General features: G+C 48.3%; 2 protein-coding genes across 6 annotated transcripts in view; both read left to right on the top strand.

Moving 5' to 3' along the window:
- Hm13 (histocompatibility (minor) 13) overlaps positions 1-17,172 on the top strand; it is a 43,067-nt gene that overhangs the window by 11,661 nt on the left and 14,234 nt on the right. For 4 of the 5 annotated variants that reach the window (XR_001233957.1, XM_005384909.2, XM_005384908.2 and 1 more), the window contains 5 exons: positions 4,997-5,079; positions 10,151-10,239; positions 13,170-13,255; positions 13,344-13,469; positions 14,050-14,107. Coding sequence is in view for 4 of the 5 variants with exons in the window: in XM_005384909.2 (XP_005384966.1) it covers positions 4,997-5,079; positions 10,151-10,239; positions 13,170-13,255; positions 13,344-13,469; positions 14,050-14,107 (442 nt within the window). In the remaining variant the exon portion in view is untranslated. Of the gene's footprint in view, positions 1-4,996; positions 5,080-8,493; positions 9,202-10,150; positions 10,240-13,169; positions 13,256-13,343; positions 13,470-14,049; positions 14,108-17,172 lie in introns of those variants that run through there. The other variant, XM_005384911.2, reaches the window with a different exon arrangement.
- Positions 11,032-13,163, top strand: LOC102020260 (malignant T-cell-amplified sequence 1-like). The gene has a single exon (XM_005384907.1). The coding sequence runs from the start codon at positions 11,720-11,722 to the stop codon at positions 12,263-12,265; it is 546 nt and encodes a 181-aa protein (XP_005384964.1). The 5' UTR covers positions 11,032-11,719; the 3' UTR covers positions 12,266-13,163.

Genomic DNA, 17,172 nt, shown 5'->3' with positions numbered 1-17,172 from the left:
ACCCTACTTCCCTTAACAGTAGAGGTATTTTTGTATCAGCACGGTCAAATTCAATAACTAGGTGCATGGATTTTTAATAGCTGCTCATGCTGAGGGTGTTAGGTATGTCCACTGCTGGGTGTCAAAACAGCAGTGCAGTGAACATCTTTGTGCATATATCTTAACACAGGCATACATATTTTCTTCAAGTATGTCTGCAGCAGCCTACCCTGTCTTATAGTCTCAACTTGTAATTGGACAAAATAAGAAAATAAGAGTGCACTTGCTGGGTGTGGTGGCACACACTTGTAATCCCAGCAGTTAAGGGGCTGAGGCAGGAGAATCGCTGGAAGTTCGAGGCCAGCCTGGGCTACATAGTGAGCTCAAGGCCAGCCTGAACTATGTATCAAACCCTGTCTCAAAAATAAAAAAAGAATATATTAAATAGCATTGGATATTTACTGATTTTTCATCCCCTGGTCTCCAGTGAACAGCTGAACTTACCCAGTGCCTCGGTTCAGCATACCATCTTCAGACCCCTTGCACCCCTAATGCCCACCTCCATTGCCCATCTCCATTCCCCTCCATCCAAGGTGCCTGCTCTGAGTGCTTGGTGTGTCAGAGTGTGTGTGTGTGTGTCTGGCGGCAGCAATACAGCTCCCTCTGCTTCCTTTTCCTCTCTGTACTGTTAAGGTCTCTCCAAGGCTCTGCACAGCTAGCCCATTGCTTCTGACTTCATTGTTGGCGAATGTTTCTCAAGTCTGTATTGTGCTAAGAAATGTACATTCAGTCCCTTGCCTCAAGATACTCTGATGTTTTCAGTACTTAGGATTTTTTTTTTTTTTTTTTGCGGTACCGGGGATCGAACTCACAACTTTGCGTTTGCCAAGCAGGCGCTTATTCCACTGAGCTATATCCCCAGCCCTTCAGTACTTAGGATTATATCCTCAGACCAGGTGAGCCAAAAAAGGGATTTCTGGCAGCAGAAGGTGGGAACTTTTTTGAAAGCATTGTCTTGTGTCACACCGGCCTGTCCTCTCTGGCCAGGTGAGCTTCAGTCTGCGAGTGCCAAAAGCACCATGCACACCTCTTCCTTGTGCCTCAGTGTCTGCCATGAGATTTCCAAAAGGCAACTATGCACAGCCCAGTCACTGGGCTCCTCCAGATCCCCAGCCTGACAGCTGGTTGGTGGTTTGTTTAACATTAAGGCCGACCGCAGCTGGGCATGGTGGCGCACACCTGTAATCCCAGCTCTCGGGAGGCTGAGGCAGGAGAATCGTTGCAAGTTTGAGACCAGCCTGGGCTACAAAGTGAGCTCAAGGCCAGCCTGAACTGCATAGCAAGACCCTGTCTCAAAAAAAAAAAAAAAAAAAAAAATGCCGACCGCAGTGGCTCTTACTCAGCCCCTGCCCTCCTCCTAGCTGGGTACTGGAGTCTGTAACTACATGGTACACTTTTAAAACTTCATATTTGTTGATGCCATAGCATCCCTATAGATGGCTCTAACATCCTGACCAGGCATCTAGGTGCACCGGCGTGCTAAGGCTAACCTCCGCCGCAAGTCCCTGCCCTCCTCTTGGACTTAGCAACATTGCAGCATAACAGGTCTTATGTTTGTGTACTCCACCTGGCCCCAGTAAAGGCACTGGCCGCAGGCCCCCTCTCAGACCCGTGAGTATAAGTCCTTTTGTTGCTCTTTCTTCTTTCTTCCTTTCTTTCTTTCTTTCTTTCTTTCTTTCTTTCTTTCTTTCTTTCTTTCTTTCTTTTTTAGTCCTTTTGTTTTCTATGCCTTTCAGAGAGGCTTTCTGCCAAGTATAGAATGATTCTATCATCATCATCATCAGTTGTATTATAAATGTGGAGGCTTTAAACATCATTATAACACAACCAAGAAGCTCACTCTCACAGGGACAAGTGAACACATATGGTGTATTGTAGCCACGGGCAGCCCATGGGGAGCAGCTTCAGCCAGCCAGCTGGGAGAGGGGCAAAGAGCACATGCACAAGGCAGACAGGCAGGAACAGATTTCAGTGGTGTGTTTAATGTCACTCGATCCTGGGGAGAAAGGGCAGACAGGGGACTTATTGGGGCCAGGCTGAACACGCCTCCTCAGCTGGGCAGCTGTGAGACATCAGAAGGATACAGAGTTTTACAAATTAACAAAGCATTTCTCAACATCATAGCCTTTACTTTATCTCACCTTATTTATTTATTTTTTCTTTTTTTTTTTTTTTCCGGTACCGGGAATCGAACTCATGACCTCACACTTGCCAGGCAGGTGCTGTGCCGCTGAGCTAAATCCCCAGCCCCTATCTCACCTTATTTAAAACTGATCACTTTGGAGCAGCTTATAAAATTAAAGCAATGTGATTAAAAACAGGGAGAGGGCTGGGGATATAGCTCAACAGCACAAGCGCCTACCTGGCAAGCAATTCCCAGTACCAAAAAAAAAAGGAGAAATTAAAGTGAAAAAAATTTCAGTAGGGTAAAATAAGCCAGGCATAGTGGCACACACTTACAGTTCTATCACTTAAGAGGCTGAGGCAGGAGGATCCCTTGCATGTAGCAAAGAAAGAAAACGACGGTTCCTGGTACCAGAGAAAAACCAAAAAAAAAAAAAAAAGAAAGAAAACGAATAAGATAAAGCAAACCTTGCGGGGGGTACATACCCATACCAACGATCTAAACACTTGTATTTTCACCAGAATGGTCCATAATTATGGCCCTGACTTTAGCTGCCAAAGACTAAGGAAAGTGAGACTTTCATTTCACAGATCCACGTGGTCAGAGCACCCACAGCCCGCAGGTGTGGTCTGAGAGATTTTCTTCCCAGAGGTGAGGGGCACAGTCCATAGAAAGAATACATCCCTATGGCTACGAGGTGTGTTCCTAAGTCTTTCTTTAGCACACATGTAATCAGGCAGTGATTGGCTCATCCATTCATTCTACATTTATTGAGTGCCTGCTACTAGGGCCCTGTGGTAGAGAGACTACAGGAAAACAGCTGAGCCTCTTGTTCGGTGCTGGAGACAGGCAGCAATCACGTAGATGAAGGTGAAGTCCCAGCTCTAAGAAGGGAGGAATACAAGTCTGCAGTGGCAGGGAAGCACAGAAGAACAGCCGAGGGGGAGCCCCCTCCCGTCCAAGCCGCCATCTCAGCACCCTGTGAGCTGCCGCACAAGCCCCCTCCTGCCCTTGGACCCCTCACATCAACCCTTGATGCATCCCACACCCGCTCCAGCACAGATCCAGGGTCCTGCTGCTGCCCACCACTTCCCCACATCACACATCCGGAGTGCTGTCCCCCTCTGGGCTGTATTGCATGCTCCCAGCACTACTACCTTTCTAGCCCTACAGGCTCTCTACACAGCAATAGAGGGGTACTCACGGGCTCTCAGATCATGTCACAGCCCTGCCCTCTACCCTCCACGGCTGGCCTGCCTGCCTAGTGCATCTGAAGTCCTTCAGGCTCTGCTGGCCCTGCCTCCCTCATGCTTCCCCAGCCTTATCTCCTGACACTTCTTTTGCTGCCTCTTTTCCAGGCTCACAGCCCCACACTGTTCTCTAAATGCACAAGCAAGTGCCTACCTCAGGACCTTTGCACTTGCCTTTCCTCCGTTAGGCACTCTTCCTGGGTCTCACAGCCTGCTCCCAGGCTCAGTTGAGGTTTCACCAGAGGCCTTCCAGAGGCTTTCCTGTGTGCCTCTCTGAAAGATAGCTTTCCCCCTCCCCCTCTGACTCCTTGCCCCACTGTGCTTGTCTGAGCCCCCACACTGTCTGGCAGCACATTATATGTCATTCTCTGTCCCTGGCACATAAGTTATGAGGGCTGGGACTTTGCCTTCTTCCCCACTGTAGCCCTGTTGATTAACACAATGTATGTAGTGAACAGTTGGGAGTTGTAGTGAACAGTTGGGAGTTGTCTGCTGAATACCACAGAAAGGGGGGTTAAGGAAACTACCTGAGAGCTCAGGAAGGATGAGTACAGAGGCCTGGGTGAAATGGGAGAGTACAACCCAGGCAGGCCAGGACCATAAAAAGCCAGAGCAGCTGCAGCCTGAAGAAGGTGAGCAATGTGAGGTGAGGCACAGTGGTCTGCAATGGACCCCACAGTGCAAGGGTGCAGGCCTTCAGCTCACAGGAGCAGAGAGGAACCACTGTACGACTCTAGGCAGAATACTAACCTGATCAGACCAGTGAAACAAGCTTGCGGCAGCCAGTGTCCCTGTACCACATACAGGAGCACATTCTTCCATCCCAGTTAAACACCATCACAGTAGCAAATTCCACAGAGTATAACAAAGTGAGAGGATATAGCGTGGCCTTCCCAAGGCCTAGAATTAACATGTGAGCTAGATATGGTGGCACATGCCTATAAGCCCAGCACACAGGTGGCTAAGGAGTTCAAGTCTAGCCTGGGCTACATAGCGAGTAGGGACAGTGGCTTTGGAGCATTGTGACAAAGAATATTTCTTGGTTTCATCTGACATCAAGACCTGGAACCAAGTGGCTGTCAGGGCCTGCTGTCCTGACTTCTGGCTGTCATCAGGAGCGGGAGGAGTGGTCAGAAGAGCTGATCTGGAGGATGGAAGGGACACCCGATACCTTGTAACTAGCATGCTTGGCCCTTGCTGACTGCTCTGTATGGCTCTGTAAATCTTTGGAGAAGGAAACGTGGAAGAACAAGTTCTGAGGTTCTGCCGGCTCTCTTGGGTCTTGAACCTCAGACTCCTTCATCCCCCATGGACCATGCATGACTCTGGGCACAAACAGAATTGCTTGTCTCTAGATAACAGAGCTCCATGTATAGACCTCCAGGCTCCCATGGGAGGTACATGTGAGGCCTTGAAGTTCCCATATCTGTAACAGAAGGCCCCTAGGATTGTCTGAGATTTCTTCCCCACTGTCCCCTAACTTGAGGGGTGAGACCAACCTCCAGGAGAACAGCAAGGACTTGTTTTGTCATGGCCACTGGCAATCCTGACTTCCTGTTTCTTTTTTGTGTTTCTGTCTCAGATATTCTCCCAGGAGTACATCAACCTCTTGCTGTCCATGTATTTCTTCGTGCTGGGAATCCTGGCCCTGTCCCACACCATCAGGTCAGAGGCGTCTCTCTCCAACACTTGAAACAGCTTTCTCAGGAGCCAGTACAGGGTCTTAGCTGTGAACATTACCTTTGTTGTCATTCAGATCCTGGTTTGAATCCTGGCTATAAAGCCCAAAGGAATCTTTCCCTTGTGTCACAGTGTAGGTGATCTCTCAGGGCCACAGGTTCCTTATCGGAACTTATAAGAATATCTAGTGGCTATTCCCTACCATTACTGTTGTTGGGAGCATTTTTTTGTGAAGTAATGTCCATTAACTGTCACAGTGCTGGGATGAGTAATCCAGTACTGTCAGGTGCTGTGGCCTGCCAGGCACTCGTCTCATCTCCTGAGCACTGTCTTTTTAGGAGAGGCACTGGAGAGAGGTGCTAGGAGTGGGGGTTCCTGGAATCTGACTGCCTGACCTTGGAATCCAGACTGCCACTTAATAGCCCCATGACCTTGGGCAAGTTCCTTAATATCTTTGGCCTCAATTTTGTCACAAACATGGAGGAAAATAATAGTACTTTCCTCATGGGGTTGTGTAGAAAGTTTTTAGCCTAGTGTCTCATACTTCATGTATTCGATAGCTATTAACTTTGGTGGTAGAGGTGGTAGTGGTAGTAGTATCTGTGTTAACCTGCCAGTTAACCTTATATGGTTAGCTTTTGCTTTCATTCTGGGAAAACTGAAGCTCAGAGAAGTTAAGAAATTTGCTTAGATCATACAGCTGATAAGCAACAGAGCCAGGATTCAAACCTCAGTCTTTGTGACCCCAGAGCCCATCTTCCCACTGCCACCCTGCTCAGATTACCATACGCTCATGTCAGTTCAGGGGTAATGTGTAACTGAAACCAGTGTTCCTTGGGATGGGGCTGTCCCTGGCACCCTGTACTGCTAGGGCTATCCCGTGATCCTGTGCATAGCAAACACCTTGCATCATTATCTCAGCTCCACATGGAAGTTGTACCCCAGCTGTACCTGCAAAGATAGCCTACAACATTTGCATCTGCCCCCTTGTGGGTGGTACAACCTCGGGCTGAGGGCCACTGATAAGACTAAGAGCTACCAGTAGTGCAGGAAAAGTTCTCAGAAGAAAGGAATTGGATGTGAGCTCAGCTCTGAAGGGTGGGAAGCCAGGAAGAAATGCAGAAGAGAGTGAGACCAGGCTGGGAGCTGGAAGAGCTGCACAGGTCACTGTTGGGGTCTTCCCAGAGCCGCCAGACAGGTAGAGAGAAAGAGCAGGCTCTGCCTCCAAAGCAGCAAATGCCAAGGTGAGTGTGGCCTCGTTCCCTAGGCACTCTGGCAGGACAGTGGCTTGAGAGGTAGCCTGGGGACAGGCCTGGCTCTGCAGTTTTGTAATCTGCATCAGTTACTCAAGGTCTTTGGGCATCAGGATTGTTTGTTTGTTTGTTTTGAGACAGGTTCTCCATGTGCAGTTCAGGCTGGCCTTGAGCTCACTTTGTAACCTAGGCTGGTCTGGAACTCACAACTATCCTCCTGCGTCAGCCTCCCGAGTACTGGGATTATAGGCGTGTGCCACCACGCCCAGCTGGGTATCAGTTTTTCTACCTATGAAATGAAGAGACTGCAAAATCTCCTCCCAGCAGTGTGGAGAGGATCAGCCAAGCCGCGTGCCTAGAGCCAGAGCACATGTGGGCGGTGCCCCTGCCCCAGGTGGCAAATCTGGGCTCCAGCTCTGGGCTTTTGTGGAATTCAGTGTTGCCTTCTCCTACACTGACCCTTCATTAACAAAATCTTACTATGCCAACCAGGGGTGCCCACTACCACTGTCTGCCTGGGTGGGGCTGGGCACAGCCACTTTCAAGCACTGGCTCCCATCTTTTCCCACGCTGATACAGACCTTCTCAAAGCAAGTCCATCCTACTCCAGCATCTGGGAAACCCCCAGTCCCCACAACCCAGCCTCACCACAGAGAGAATCCAATGTATTTTGAAAGCCACTGTTAAGTCATGTGCTGAGAAATTATTATTTCACTTTATCTCAACAACCCTGCAAGAGAGAACTTAAACCAAGTGTCGTAGTACACACCTATAATCTCAGCACTGGGGAAGCTGAGGCAGGAGGATCGCCCAAAGTTTGAGGCCAGCCTGGGCTACATAATCAGTTCAGGGCCAGCCTGAACTACATAGTGAGACCCTGTTTCAAAAAACAAAAACAAAAAAAGAATGAGAGATTTTCATCCAACTGCCTGATAGAGGGACTTTAAACCTCTATTGTTTTTATACCAAACTTTTTTTTTTTTTTTTTTTTTTTTGTCTTTTGAGACAGGATCTCGCTATGCAGTTTAGGCTGCCCTAGAGCTCACTTTGTAGCCCAGGCTGGCCTCGAACTTGCAACAATCCTCCTGCCTCAGCCTCCCAAGTGCTGGGATTACAGGCACACGCCACCACGCCTGGTTCAAACTTTTTTATTCTATTTAAAATAGCTGATGGACATTGTCCAGATTTCTCATATATTAGCCAAGAAACAGTTACTCCTCTGTCTTCAATTCACAGAAGACATTTTTTTTTTGTAAGCTGGAAATTAAATTTAGGACCCGTGCTTGCCAGGCAGGCACTGTGCTGCTGAGCTGCATCCCTGGCCCACAGAAGACATTTATAAATATTACCAACAAAAAATAAAATTACAGTGGGCTGGGGGGTACAGGTCAGTGTTAAAGCACATGCTTAGCAAGCATTAGGCCCTAGGTTCATTCAGTCCCTAGCACCAGAAGAAGAAAAAGGAAAGAAAACCAACAGCAGCTAAAAGCATACATGATAAAATTAGTCAATGACTAGAAACTTTTCTTAGTAAAATTTAGAGCAATAAAATTTGACCTGAGAAATTTAGATCTTCTAAAAATAATAGGGGGCTGGGGATTTAGCTCAACGGCAAAAGCGCCTGCCTGGCAAGCGCAAGGTCGTGAGTTTGGTTCCCGGTACCGGAGAAAAACCAAAAAAAAAATAAAAATAAAAATAAAAATAATAGATGTGGGCAGAGGGGTGACCATACAGGGTCAAAGTTGTCCACTGAAAAGCTAGACAGGGACCAAAAACTGTCTGATGAATGAAATAGTTGTAAAATTTACATGGAAAAGAACTAAATTAAAATAATTTTAGTACCCAGGCATGGTGGCACACACCTGTAATGCCAGCTCTCAAGAGGCTGAGACAGGAGGCCAGCCTGAGCTATATAGCGAAACCTTGTCTCAAGCCAAAATAACAATAATTATTATAATAATTATTACTATTTTAGTAAAGGGGGATAATTTAATTATGTCTTTTAGAGAGCTGACCCAAAAATTAAATTGACTCCTCTGAAATTTTTGTTTCGTTTTGGTTTTCATTTTTTGAGACAGAGTCTCACTGTGTAATCCAGGCTGGCTTTGAGCTCACAACAGTACACCTGCCTCAGCCTCCTGAGTGCTGGGACTCAGGCGTGTACCACTATGCCAGCCCAACTCTTCTTCAGTTAAATTGAGTTTTCTTAAATAGTCTCAAAGGATGAAATATTATAAGAATTTCAATGAGCTGTTTATATCCACAAATGTAGAAGCAGGCCTTCCTCAGCAGCATCCATACACAGTCCAAAATTTTGAGACAGGGACATTGAGGCTCAAAAGGGTTATGCAACCACCAGGATTCACAGGTGGTACAGGCAGAGTGAGGTCTCTAGCTTTTGTCTGTCTGACTCCAAAGCCAGTGTTCTTTCCAGTTTGGGCCAAAATGGAGGTGGGGGTGGGTAGGCTCTGTGGTCTCCAGAGAGTTGGCAGAGTGGAGTCCTGGCCAGAGCTGCAGGTGCTGAGCTGTCAGCCAGGTCAGCCCAGGATGAACTCTTCTAGGGTCCCCCTAGTTCCTTCTGCCTGCCCCACTCTACCACCATCCTCCTGAGCCCTCAAGTGTCTTTGAAAACAGACCACAGGTCAGGTCATGGGGGAGAGCAGGGGCTGTGCTCTGAGCTCATACCTCTCTGATGTCACATGATTGTGAGATCAGGCTGTAAAGGGATGCGCCGTGAGAGAGGTCTTCAACGTTCCTCCTGCAAGTCCAATGCTAGGCAAGGTGTCTTACCTGTCTGCTTTCATGCCCTCACAAAACCCTTTGAGACGGCTGGTATTGTTATCCCTGCACACAGGTGAGGAGACTGAAGCTCAGGGAGGTGCTGCCACTGAAGTGGCCGTCCGAGGCCTATACAGCTGATATGTGGCAAAACCAGGTTTCAGTGTTGGGCTGCTGGGGCTGGTAGCTGCTCCACAGTACTCCCTCTCCACCCCCGCTGACCAGGATGGGCCAAGAGGCCTTGGTTTGCTAATCTTGTTCTGAAGATGGTCTAGAAAAGAATATCTCTGTTCCTTGCCTGGCCTGGAAGTGGGGTGTGCTGCATAACCAGAGAGGATGCTTCTAAAGATGAGACCAAGCCAGTTCTAAGCAACAGAGGCTTGGTGCAAGGAGTGAATGTGAGGATGATCTGCCTTCAGGACTGGGAGTCATCTGGCTGACCAATTCCAGCTGCATTTGTAAAATCGCATCCCTGTCAGTAGAACTCATGGAGTTGAGTGGGGGTGACTTGTGAGGTTATCTTATTTGATAGGTCTGGAAAGGAGTCCAGGAATTGCTTCTTCACAAGGGACTTACTTAGGTGGTACATGGGCCAGACTTGGGAATCTCTGACTCCTCAAAACTGTGTTTTATCACCAAAGTTTCTGTTTCTGCTTTGCATTTATTTGATCGTAACGAGGAAGCAGTATGAAATCAGTAGGAGTCCAGAGACCTAGGTCTGAATCTCAGCCCAGATAGCGACTCCTTGTATGAGTTGGGCAAGTCTCCCTGGCCTTCAGTCTCCTCACCTGTGCGGAGGGATAACAGTACCACCTGTCTCAGAGGGTTGTGGGAAGATATGAAAGCAGGCAGTCCTCTAAGGGCCTCTGTTTCCACATCCTTAGACTGGGAACAGTTACACCTACCTGTGAGGGCAGCTGTCAGAGTGCCAGGAGATAACAGCCGTAAATGGGTATTGGTGGCGTTATTAGAGCTATGATTGCTCTTGAGGGCTGTTTGCCAACCTGCTTTGTCTTTCTTTCCAGCCCCTTCATGAATAAGTTTTTTCCAGCCAACTTCCCAAATCAACAGTATCAGCTGCTCTTCACTCAGGGCTCTGGGGAAAACAAGGAAGGTTGGTACTGCCCACTTTCCCCTGTGTCATGTCTAGGGAGTCTTCCCTACCACTCCCCTGTGTCTCTCAAGTACTGGGTTCTCTCCTAGAATAAGTGATGGAAGAGATGGGCCGTGGGATATCATAGCCAGGTTCATAGCCCAGCTCTGCCACAACCTAGACACAGGATACTGGGTGAATGCCTTACCTCTCTGAGCACTGAGTGGTGGTTTGGTTTGGTTTGGTTTGGTTTGGTTTGGTTTGGTTTGGTTTGGTTTGGTTTGGTTTGGTTTGGTTTGGTTTGGGGAAGTACCATCTATAAAGATAATCCAGCGCCTCCTTTATAAGCACAGGTGTTAGGACTTGGAGTAAACAAGTAGAAAGTATTCAGCACGCTGCCTGGCTCATATAAACAGTAGAGTCTGTTACTGAGTTTTTATCATGTTTTTTTAGTGTGATTACTCTCCCACCTAAGATTTGAAAAAAAGAGTCCACTTTTTTTTTTTTAATGAAGACTGTGAGAATCTGAATGGATCCTGGAGTTAACAGTTACAGCATATGGGTTCAAATACTATACCAAGGTTATCAATAGTTTCACCAAATAGAAAATACTCCTTTAGGGTCTGGGGATTTAGCTCAGCGGCACAGTGCCTGCCTGGCAAGCGCAAAGTCGTGAGTTCGGTTCCCGGTACCGGGGGAAAAAAAAAAAAAAAACAGAAAAAGAAAAAGAAAGTATTCCTTTATGCAGAATTCTAGCCGGGTGTGGTGGCACACGGCTGTATTCCCACCACTGAGGAGGCTGAGGCAGGAAAATTTTGAAGCCAGCCTGGGCTATATAGTTTGAGGCCAGCTTGGACTGCATAACTAACTACATAGAGAGACACTGTCCTCAAAAAAGCCCCTAAAATTCTATTGTGAAACGCATGACTTTTTTTTTACATTTTCTTATAGTCTGCCTTGTCCATGTAAAGCACCAATTTTATAACTTTCCTTTGCATCTCTAGTCCACCTGTGCCAAAATAAATGATTGTTCAAAATAAGGCCATACTTGTATATAGTCTTCAGCGTCCCAGGCCCTATCTGTCTCGAGCTCCACCATACTCAGAGGTGGCCCTTGAGACCAGGACGGTGACCATCACTCCCTAGCCCTGCCAGACAAAAGGAGAGAGCAACGGCTCACGGAAACAAGTAAATGTAGCCTTGAGTAAATCGCCCCGTGTCCAGCTAGGAATCTTTAGGGTGGGTCCTCCCAGTCCTTTTCCCTGCCCCCGCCCCGCCCTTTCCGCTACGCCCCTGAAGACGGTCTGGCCAAACCCTCAGGGCTTTAGAGGAGCGGAACTGGTCCCTTTCCTCCACCCGTAAAGTGCGTCTGACTTCCGGTAACGCTACTTCCGGTTGACGACAACGGCCGCGACTTGGTACAGAGCCCTCCTCAAGACGAGATCTTACCGGACCTCTGCCGATTCAACTTTCCCCGTTGGAACAGGCTTCACCTTGGATCATGTTCAAGAAATTTGACGAAAAGGAGAATGTGTCCAATTGCATCCAGTTGAAAACTTCAGTTATAAAGGGTATTAAGAACCAACTGATAGAGCAGTTTCCAGATATTGAGCCATGGCTTAATCAAATCATGCCTAAGAAAGAGCCTGTGAAAATAGTCCGATGCCATGAGCATACAGAAATCCTTACGGTAAATGGTGAATTAATATTTTTTAGACAAAGAAAAGGACCGTTTTATCCAACTCTAAGGTTACTTCACAAATACCCTTTTATCCTGCCACACCAGCAAGTTGATAAAGGAGCCATCAAATTTGTGCTCAGTGGAGCAAATATCATGTGCCCAGGTTTAACTTCTCCGGGAGCAAAGCTTTACCCTGCTGCAGTAGATATGATTGTTGCAGTCATGGCAGAAGGAAAACAACATGCTCTGTGCATTGGAGTCATGAAGATGTCCGGAGAAGACATTGGGAAAATTAACAAAGGAATTGGCATTGAAAATATCCATTATTTAAATGATGGGCTGTGGCACATGAAGACATATAAATGAGACTTAAATGCACTTATGCTAAATAGGGATATTGTGTTGTATATATGTTTGTGTCTTTGTGTGATAGCATGACGACAGTGTGCTGAATAAATTAATAGATCCCTTTTTTAAAAAAAGTTTAAACCACAGTGCTGTTACCACTGAGGACAAAATAGATTGGGGGACAAGCAGCAGTGTGCTGCACTCTGCAATCTGAAAGGAGTGACTGGATTCTGACCCTTGGCAACCTCTACCACCTCACTGGGCTTCTTTATTCACAAGCTTGGAAACAATGGAAAATGGGTCTGCCAGGATGGTTACCAGAGGGCTCCTCATACGGGGAGCGTCAGAGACTCCCTCCTGCCTTTTCCTCAGGCCTCCATGTCTTACTTTTTTCTACTGCTAGTGAACTAGGGCTACCAGCAACCTTCTTGATTCCTGTGGTGGCAAAGTAGGAAGATCACACAATAACTAGGACTTTGCTAAAGATCTTAGCTCAGTGGCAGCTGTGTGCCAGGCATTGTGCTGCTTGCATTATAAGGACCATCTCCCTCCCCCTACAGCCCTGTGAAGGAGGTACTGTTGCCATTTTTATGAACAAGAAAACTGAAGCTCAGAGAGGGAACTGCCTCCCCCAAAGTCACATAGCTCCAAGTGACAGAGCCTATGCCTCTAACACCAAGGACCATCTCCCACTCAACCTGTATTCTCTCTAGACCTGGCTCCTCCTCTAGAAAGTTGGAGGGGTTGGGGGTAGCTCCAATGAGCGCTCTCTGTCCCCATATTCCCTCTAGCCTGGGGCTGAACCCCTGGGCCTGTGGGTCACTGACAGTGTCCACAGCCATGCCCTCCTCCGTCCAGGGGCTGACAGGTGGGAGGGGCAGCCCCGCCCCGGGGAGTGGGCTTACCTGGCCTCTCTGCCCAGAGATCATCAATTATGAATTTGACACTAAGGACCTGGTGTGCCTGGCCCTAAGCAGCATCGTTGGCGTCTGGTACCTGCTGAGGAAGGTAAGTGCCAAACCCTAAGCAGAGGGGAGGCGGAGTGACAGGCATGGTTGGGGCATGGCACACAGGTCTCACTCCTACCTTTCTCCAGCACTGGATTGCCAACAATCTCTTCGGCCTGGCCTTCTCCCTAAATGGCGTGGAACTCCTGCACCTGAACAATGTCAGCACTGGCTGCATCCTGCTGGGTGGACTCTTCATCTATGATGTCTTCTGGGTGAGTCAGACAGGGACATCCAGGATGTCCGGTTTTAGGTGCCCCATCTTCCAATTCTCCTTCCTGTGTGACTGGTCTGGGCCCATCTGTGAAATAGCTGGAGAGAGCAGATTCTCCCCTTTACTGAGAGGCCTCCTGCCCATCCTCGTGTCTCCCTTAGAGTAGCCCTGGCCAGGGTGTTAGTTAGGCCCATGTCTCTGTAGTAAACAAGTGGAGATTCGGGACATTCAGAAAGGGGTAAGATGCTGATGAAGGAGCCCCGCAAGGGCATTGAACTGGAGGACAGAGGCCACCTGTGCTCTGGTGCACACCATTTCTGTGCTAAGGAACCTAGCACACACATACTGAAGCATCACTGAACCTTTCCCATGGCCTCTGGTGGCCTCTCCTCCCCTTGAGGATCCCTTAGAAGTTCCTCTCTTTGTTACCCAGTAGCCACTTTCCCTGAACTCAGTTCTTCCCAGGTCCCTGCCCTGTTCCCTGCACATCTCAGGCAGCAGCAGATTCAGAAGCCCACAGTCAGCAGTGCTTCCCCACTCAGCCCTTCATTTCACGCCAGACTCCTCTTTTCTCTTTCCAGGTGTTTGGCACCAACGTTATGGTAACAGTGGCCAAGTCCTTTGAGGCACCAATAAAATGTGAGTGATCACCTGCACCCACCATGGGAACTCCTTGCCCACCTAGCAGGCCCGTGGTCCCTCTGTGGTCTGCACATCCCCGTTATCTCCTTCCCACATACCTCTTCTCCAGGCTGTCATATATCTCTCCAGCCTGGTTTCCTTTTGTTCACGGATTCATCAGGCACTGTTCATGAGCTACTGCTCTCTGTCCAGGGCTTTGATCACAATGCATTATGGTGTGAATTGAGCAAGAGTGGAACAAGCACAGAGGGGAGGGGTATAAACAGCTTGTGTGAGCCATGAAGGGGCCCCCAAGAAGAAGAGACCTTCATGCTGAGAACTGAAGCGCCCTCCCTGGGACCCCTTGGCACCTGAATATCAGGTGTTCTTGTTGCACATCTATCATGCTGCCTTGATCTTGTTCTTCAGTGTAGCCAGTACTCACAAATATTTTTTAAAAGTCCAGCTACAAGGGCTGGGGCATAGCTCATTGGTAAAGTACTTGCGTAGCATGCAGGAGGCACTGCATTCCGTCCCCAGCACTGCAAAGGAAAAAAGAAGGGAAACTACACAAAAAAAGGGAAAAAGAAAGGTAGAAAGACCTGTGTCCAAATAAAAAGGATTGGAGATGCTGCTCTGTGGTAGGGAACACTGGATTTGATCCCAGTACAGAAAAAGGAGGAGGGGGGCGGAGAAAGAAGAGAGAAAGAAAAAATAAATGAGCATCTTTAAACAGGGGAGAACTTGTGTTCTCTACAGCAAACCCAGAGTTTAACAGCTCAGATGTGTTACCCTCAGTGGAGTCACCAAGAGCCAAAGTTACTTCAGACCTTCCTTCCTACCCCCATTCCCAGCGTGTCTACCTGTCCCTCCGTCCTTAAGTGGGACCTTGGCTCCTCACACAGCCATGTCCAACGGCACAGAGCTGGGACTCTCTCTTATCATGAAGTTATATTTTTCCCCAAGTCCCCCTATAGCCTTCCCTATGTCTCACTGGCCCAAATTGGATCACAGACCTAAGTGCAAACCATGCATCAGCAAGGACAATGGGAAGGAGTTGTCAGCTTAGTGTCAGCCCTGGACCGATCATGACTTACTCCCAGGAGTACCAAGGTTCAGAGCGAGACAGAAAAGTCAGGCATGACAGCAAAGAAGAAAAGGATGGTATCGCAAAGGCAGTGGGCAACCGGAAGTCGACTCGAGTCAGGAGGTAGCTGTTTTTCTTGTGGTCTCACTCTTAAATGTTTCCACCATGAACTGGAGAGGGATTCATGGGCACAGACTGTTCCAGAATTCTGTGATCTCAACTCAGTAACCCCATGGGAAGACAAGTTTCTCCTAGCTTTGGCCTGAATAAATGTGCAGGGCCTGGCCAGGCTCAGTTCACTGCCATCTCTCCAGGGCCTAGGGACAGAGCATATATGGGAGCCCCCAAAGCCAAGCCGGTAAAGAGAGGGAGGACTGCTCAAGAGAGCATAGAGACAGATGCTGCGCAAGCTAGGTAACAGTGATGTCCCACGAGCTTTGATGGGTGAGCCTGGGAGGTTGGGAGTCTGGAGAACCCAGCCAGGTGTCCAGACTCCCTGGATCGTGAACGACCTAAGCGGCACACAGGGCAGGGTGAGTGTTGGAGAGTGTACAGCTTCAACAAAAGGCCCAGGCAGGAAATGCAGTGGGGAGGGAGCTGTGTTAAGGGAGCAGAGGCCAGACTTGGAGAAGCCAAGGATCCCATAGCTAGAAGCTTGGGCACTGCCCAGCAAGCAGCAGATAAGCTGTTGTAAAGCTCAGAACAGGGAAATGATGTTGACTTGCTTGGTTTCTGGTGCTTGAAAGCTGATTTTCTAGATTGGGGAGAAAATTCCCTTCTGTTAGAACTGAAGTGCAGAAGCAAAATAATTAAAAACATACAGTAGCCGGTCCCCTATAATCCCAGCTACTCAGAAGGTGGAGGGACGGGCATCACTTGAGCCAGGAGTTGATGTCCAGCCTGGGAAATACAGTAAGACCATGCCTTAAAAAAATCAAATAAAGGCCAGGCATGGTGGCACATGCCTGTAGTCCCAGCACTCAGGAGGCTGAGGCAAGAGGATCTTTGTGAGTTCGAGACCACCCTGGGCTACAAAGTGAACTCAAGGCCAGCCTGAACTGCCTAGCAAGACCCTGGCTCAAAGACAGACAGATAGATGATAGATAGATAGATAGATAGATAGATAGATAGATAGATAGATAGATGATAAAATATCTACAGGGTCTTGAATCCAAAGCCCTGCCACTTCCTGACTGTGTGATCTCAGGAAGGGGGCTTAACCTCTCTGAAGCTTGGTTTCCACAGCTGTGCAGTGCACGGTAGTCTCTGCTGCTCCAAATTGAGTGGTATCAAGATTGAGCGAGACAGCAGGAATCTGTAAGTCATTGTGCATTGGGCGTTTGAGGCAAGTAGGGGCATCTGGACCATATCAGCGGAGCACAGGCTTCCTGCTCCTCTGTGTACATGCTGCTGCTAGCCAGAGCTGAGCCACGTAACCACCCCAGCTGCAGGAGAAGGCAGGTCTAGGGATCAGGATCGTCCTGATTGGCACACGCACAGACCTCACTGGAACTGTCTCGGAAAGCTACCCCACACTGTCAGGACTGGGTTCAGACCAAACACATGGGGCAGCTGTTAGCCATGTGTGCAAGTCATCTCATCTGCACCTCAACCCCACGGGGCTGCTTCTGTTAGTGTACAAATTTCACAGGTGAGAAAAGTAAGGCAGGTGAGTGACCAGTGCAGTGTCACACATAGCAGGCTTCAGAACCAAGAGCCCACATGGAACTGCTGTCCTGCTCACAAGCCAAATGATAAAATCCAGTTACAAGGCCAATAATGTAGCTCAGTGGCACAAGCGCCTGCCTGGCAAGTGCAAGGTCCTAAGTTCAATTCCCAGTACCAAAAAAAAGAAGAAGAAAAAAAAAAAAAAAAATCCAGTTACATCCATCTCTTGCTGTCCCTGGACACAGGAAGGTGTTTCTACTTGATCTGTATTTGTCCCAACAGATTCTGTAGCAAAGTTTCATGTGAGGGCTGCTCATGGTGGCATACA

Source organism: Chinchilla lanigera, unplaced genomic scaffold, assembly GCF_000276665.1.
Source record: "Chinchilla lanigera isolate Chin_1 unplaced genomic scaffold, ChiLan1.0 scaffold00021, whole genome shotgun sequence".
NCBI lineage: Eukaryota > Metazoa > Chordata > Mammalia > Rodentia > Chinchillidae > Chinchilla > Chinchilla lanigera.
This window is presented reverse-complemented; position numbering and strand designations above follow the sequence as displayed.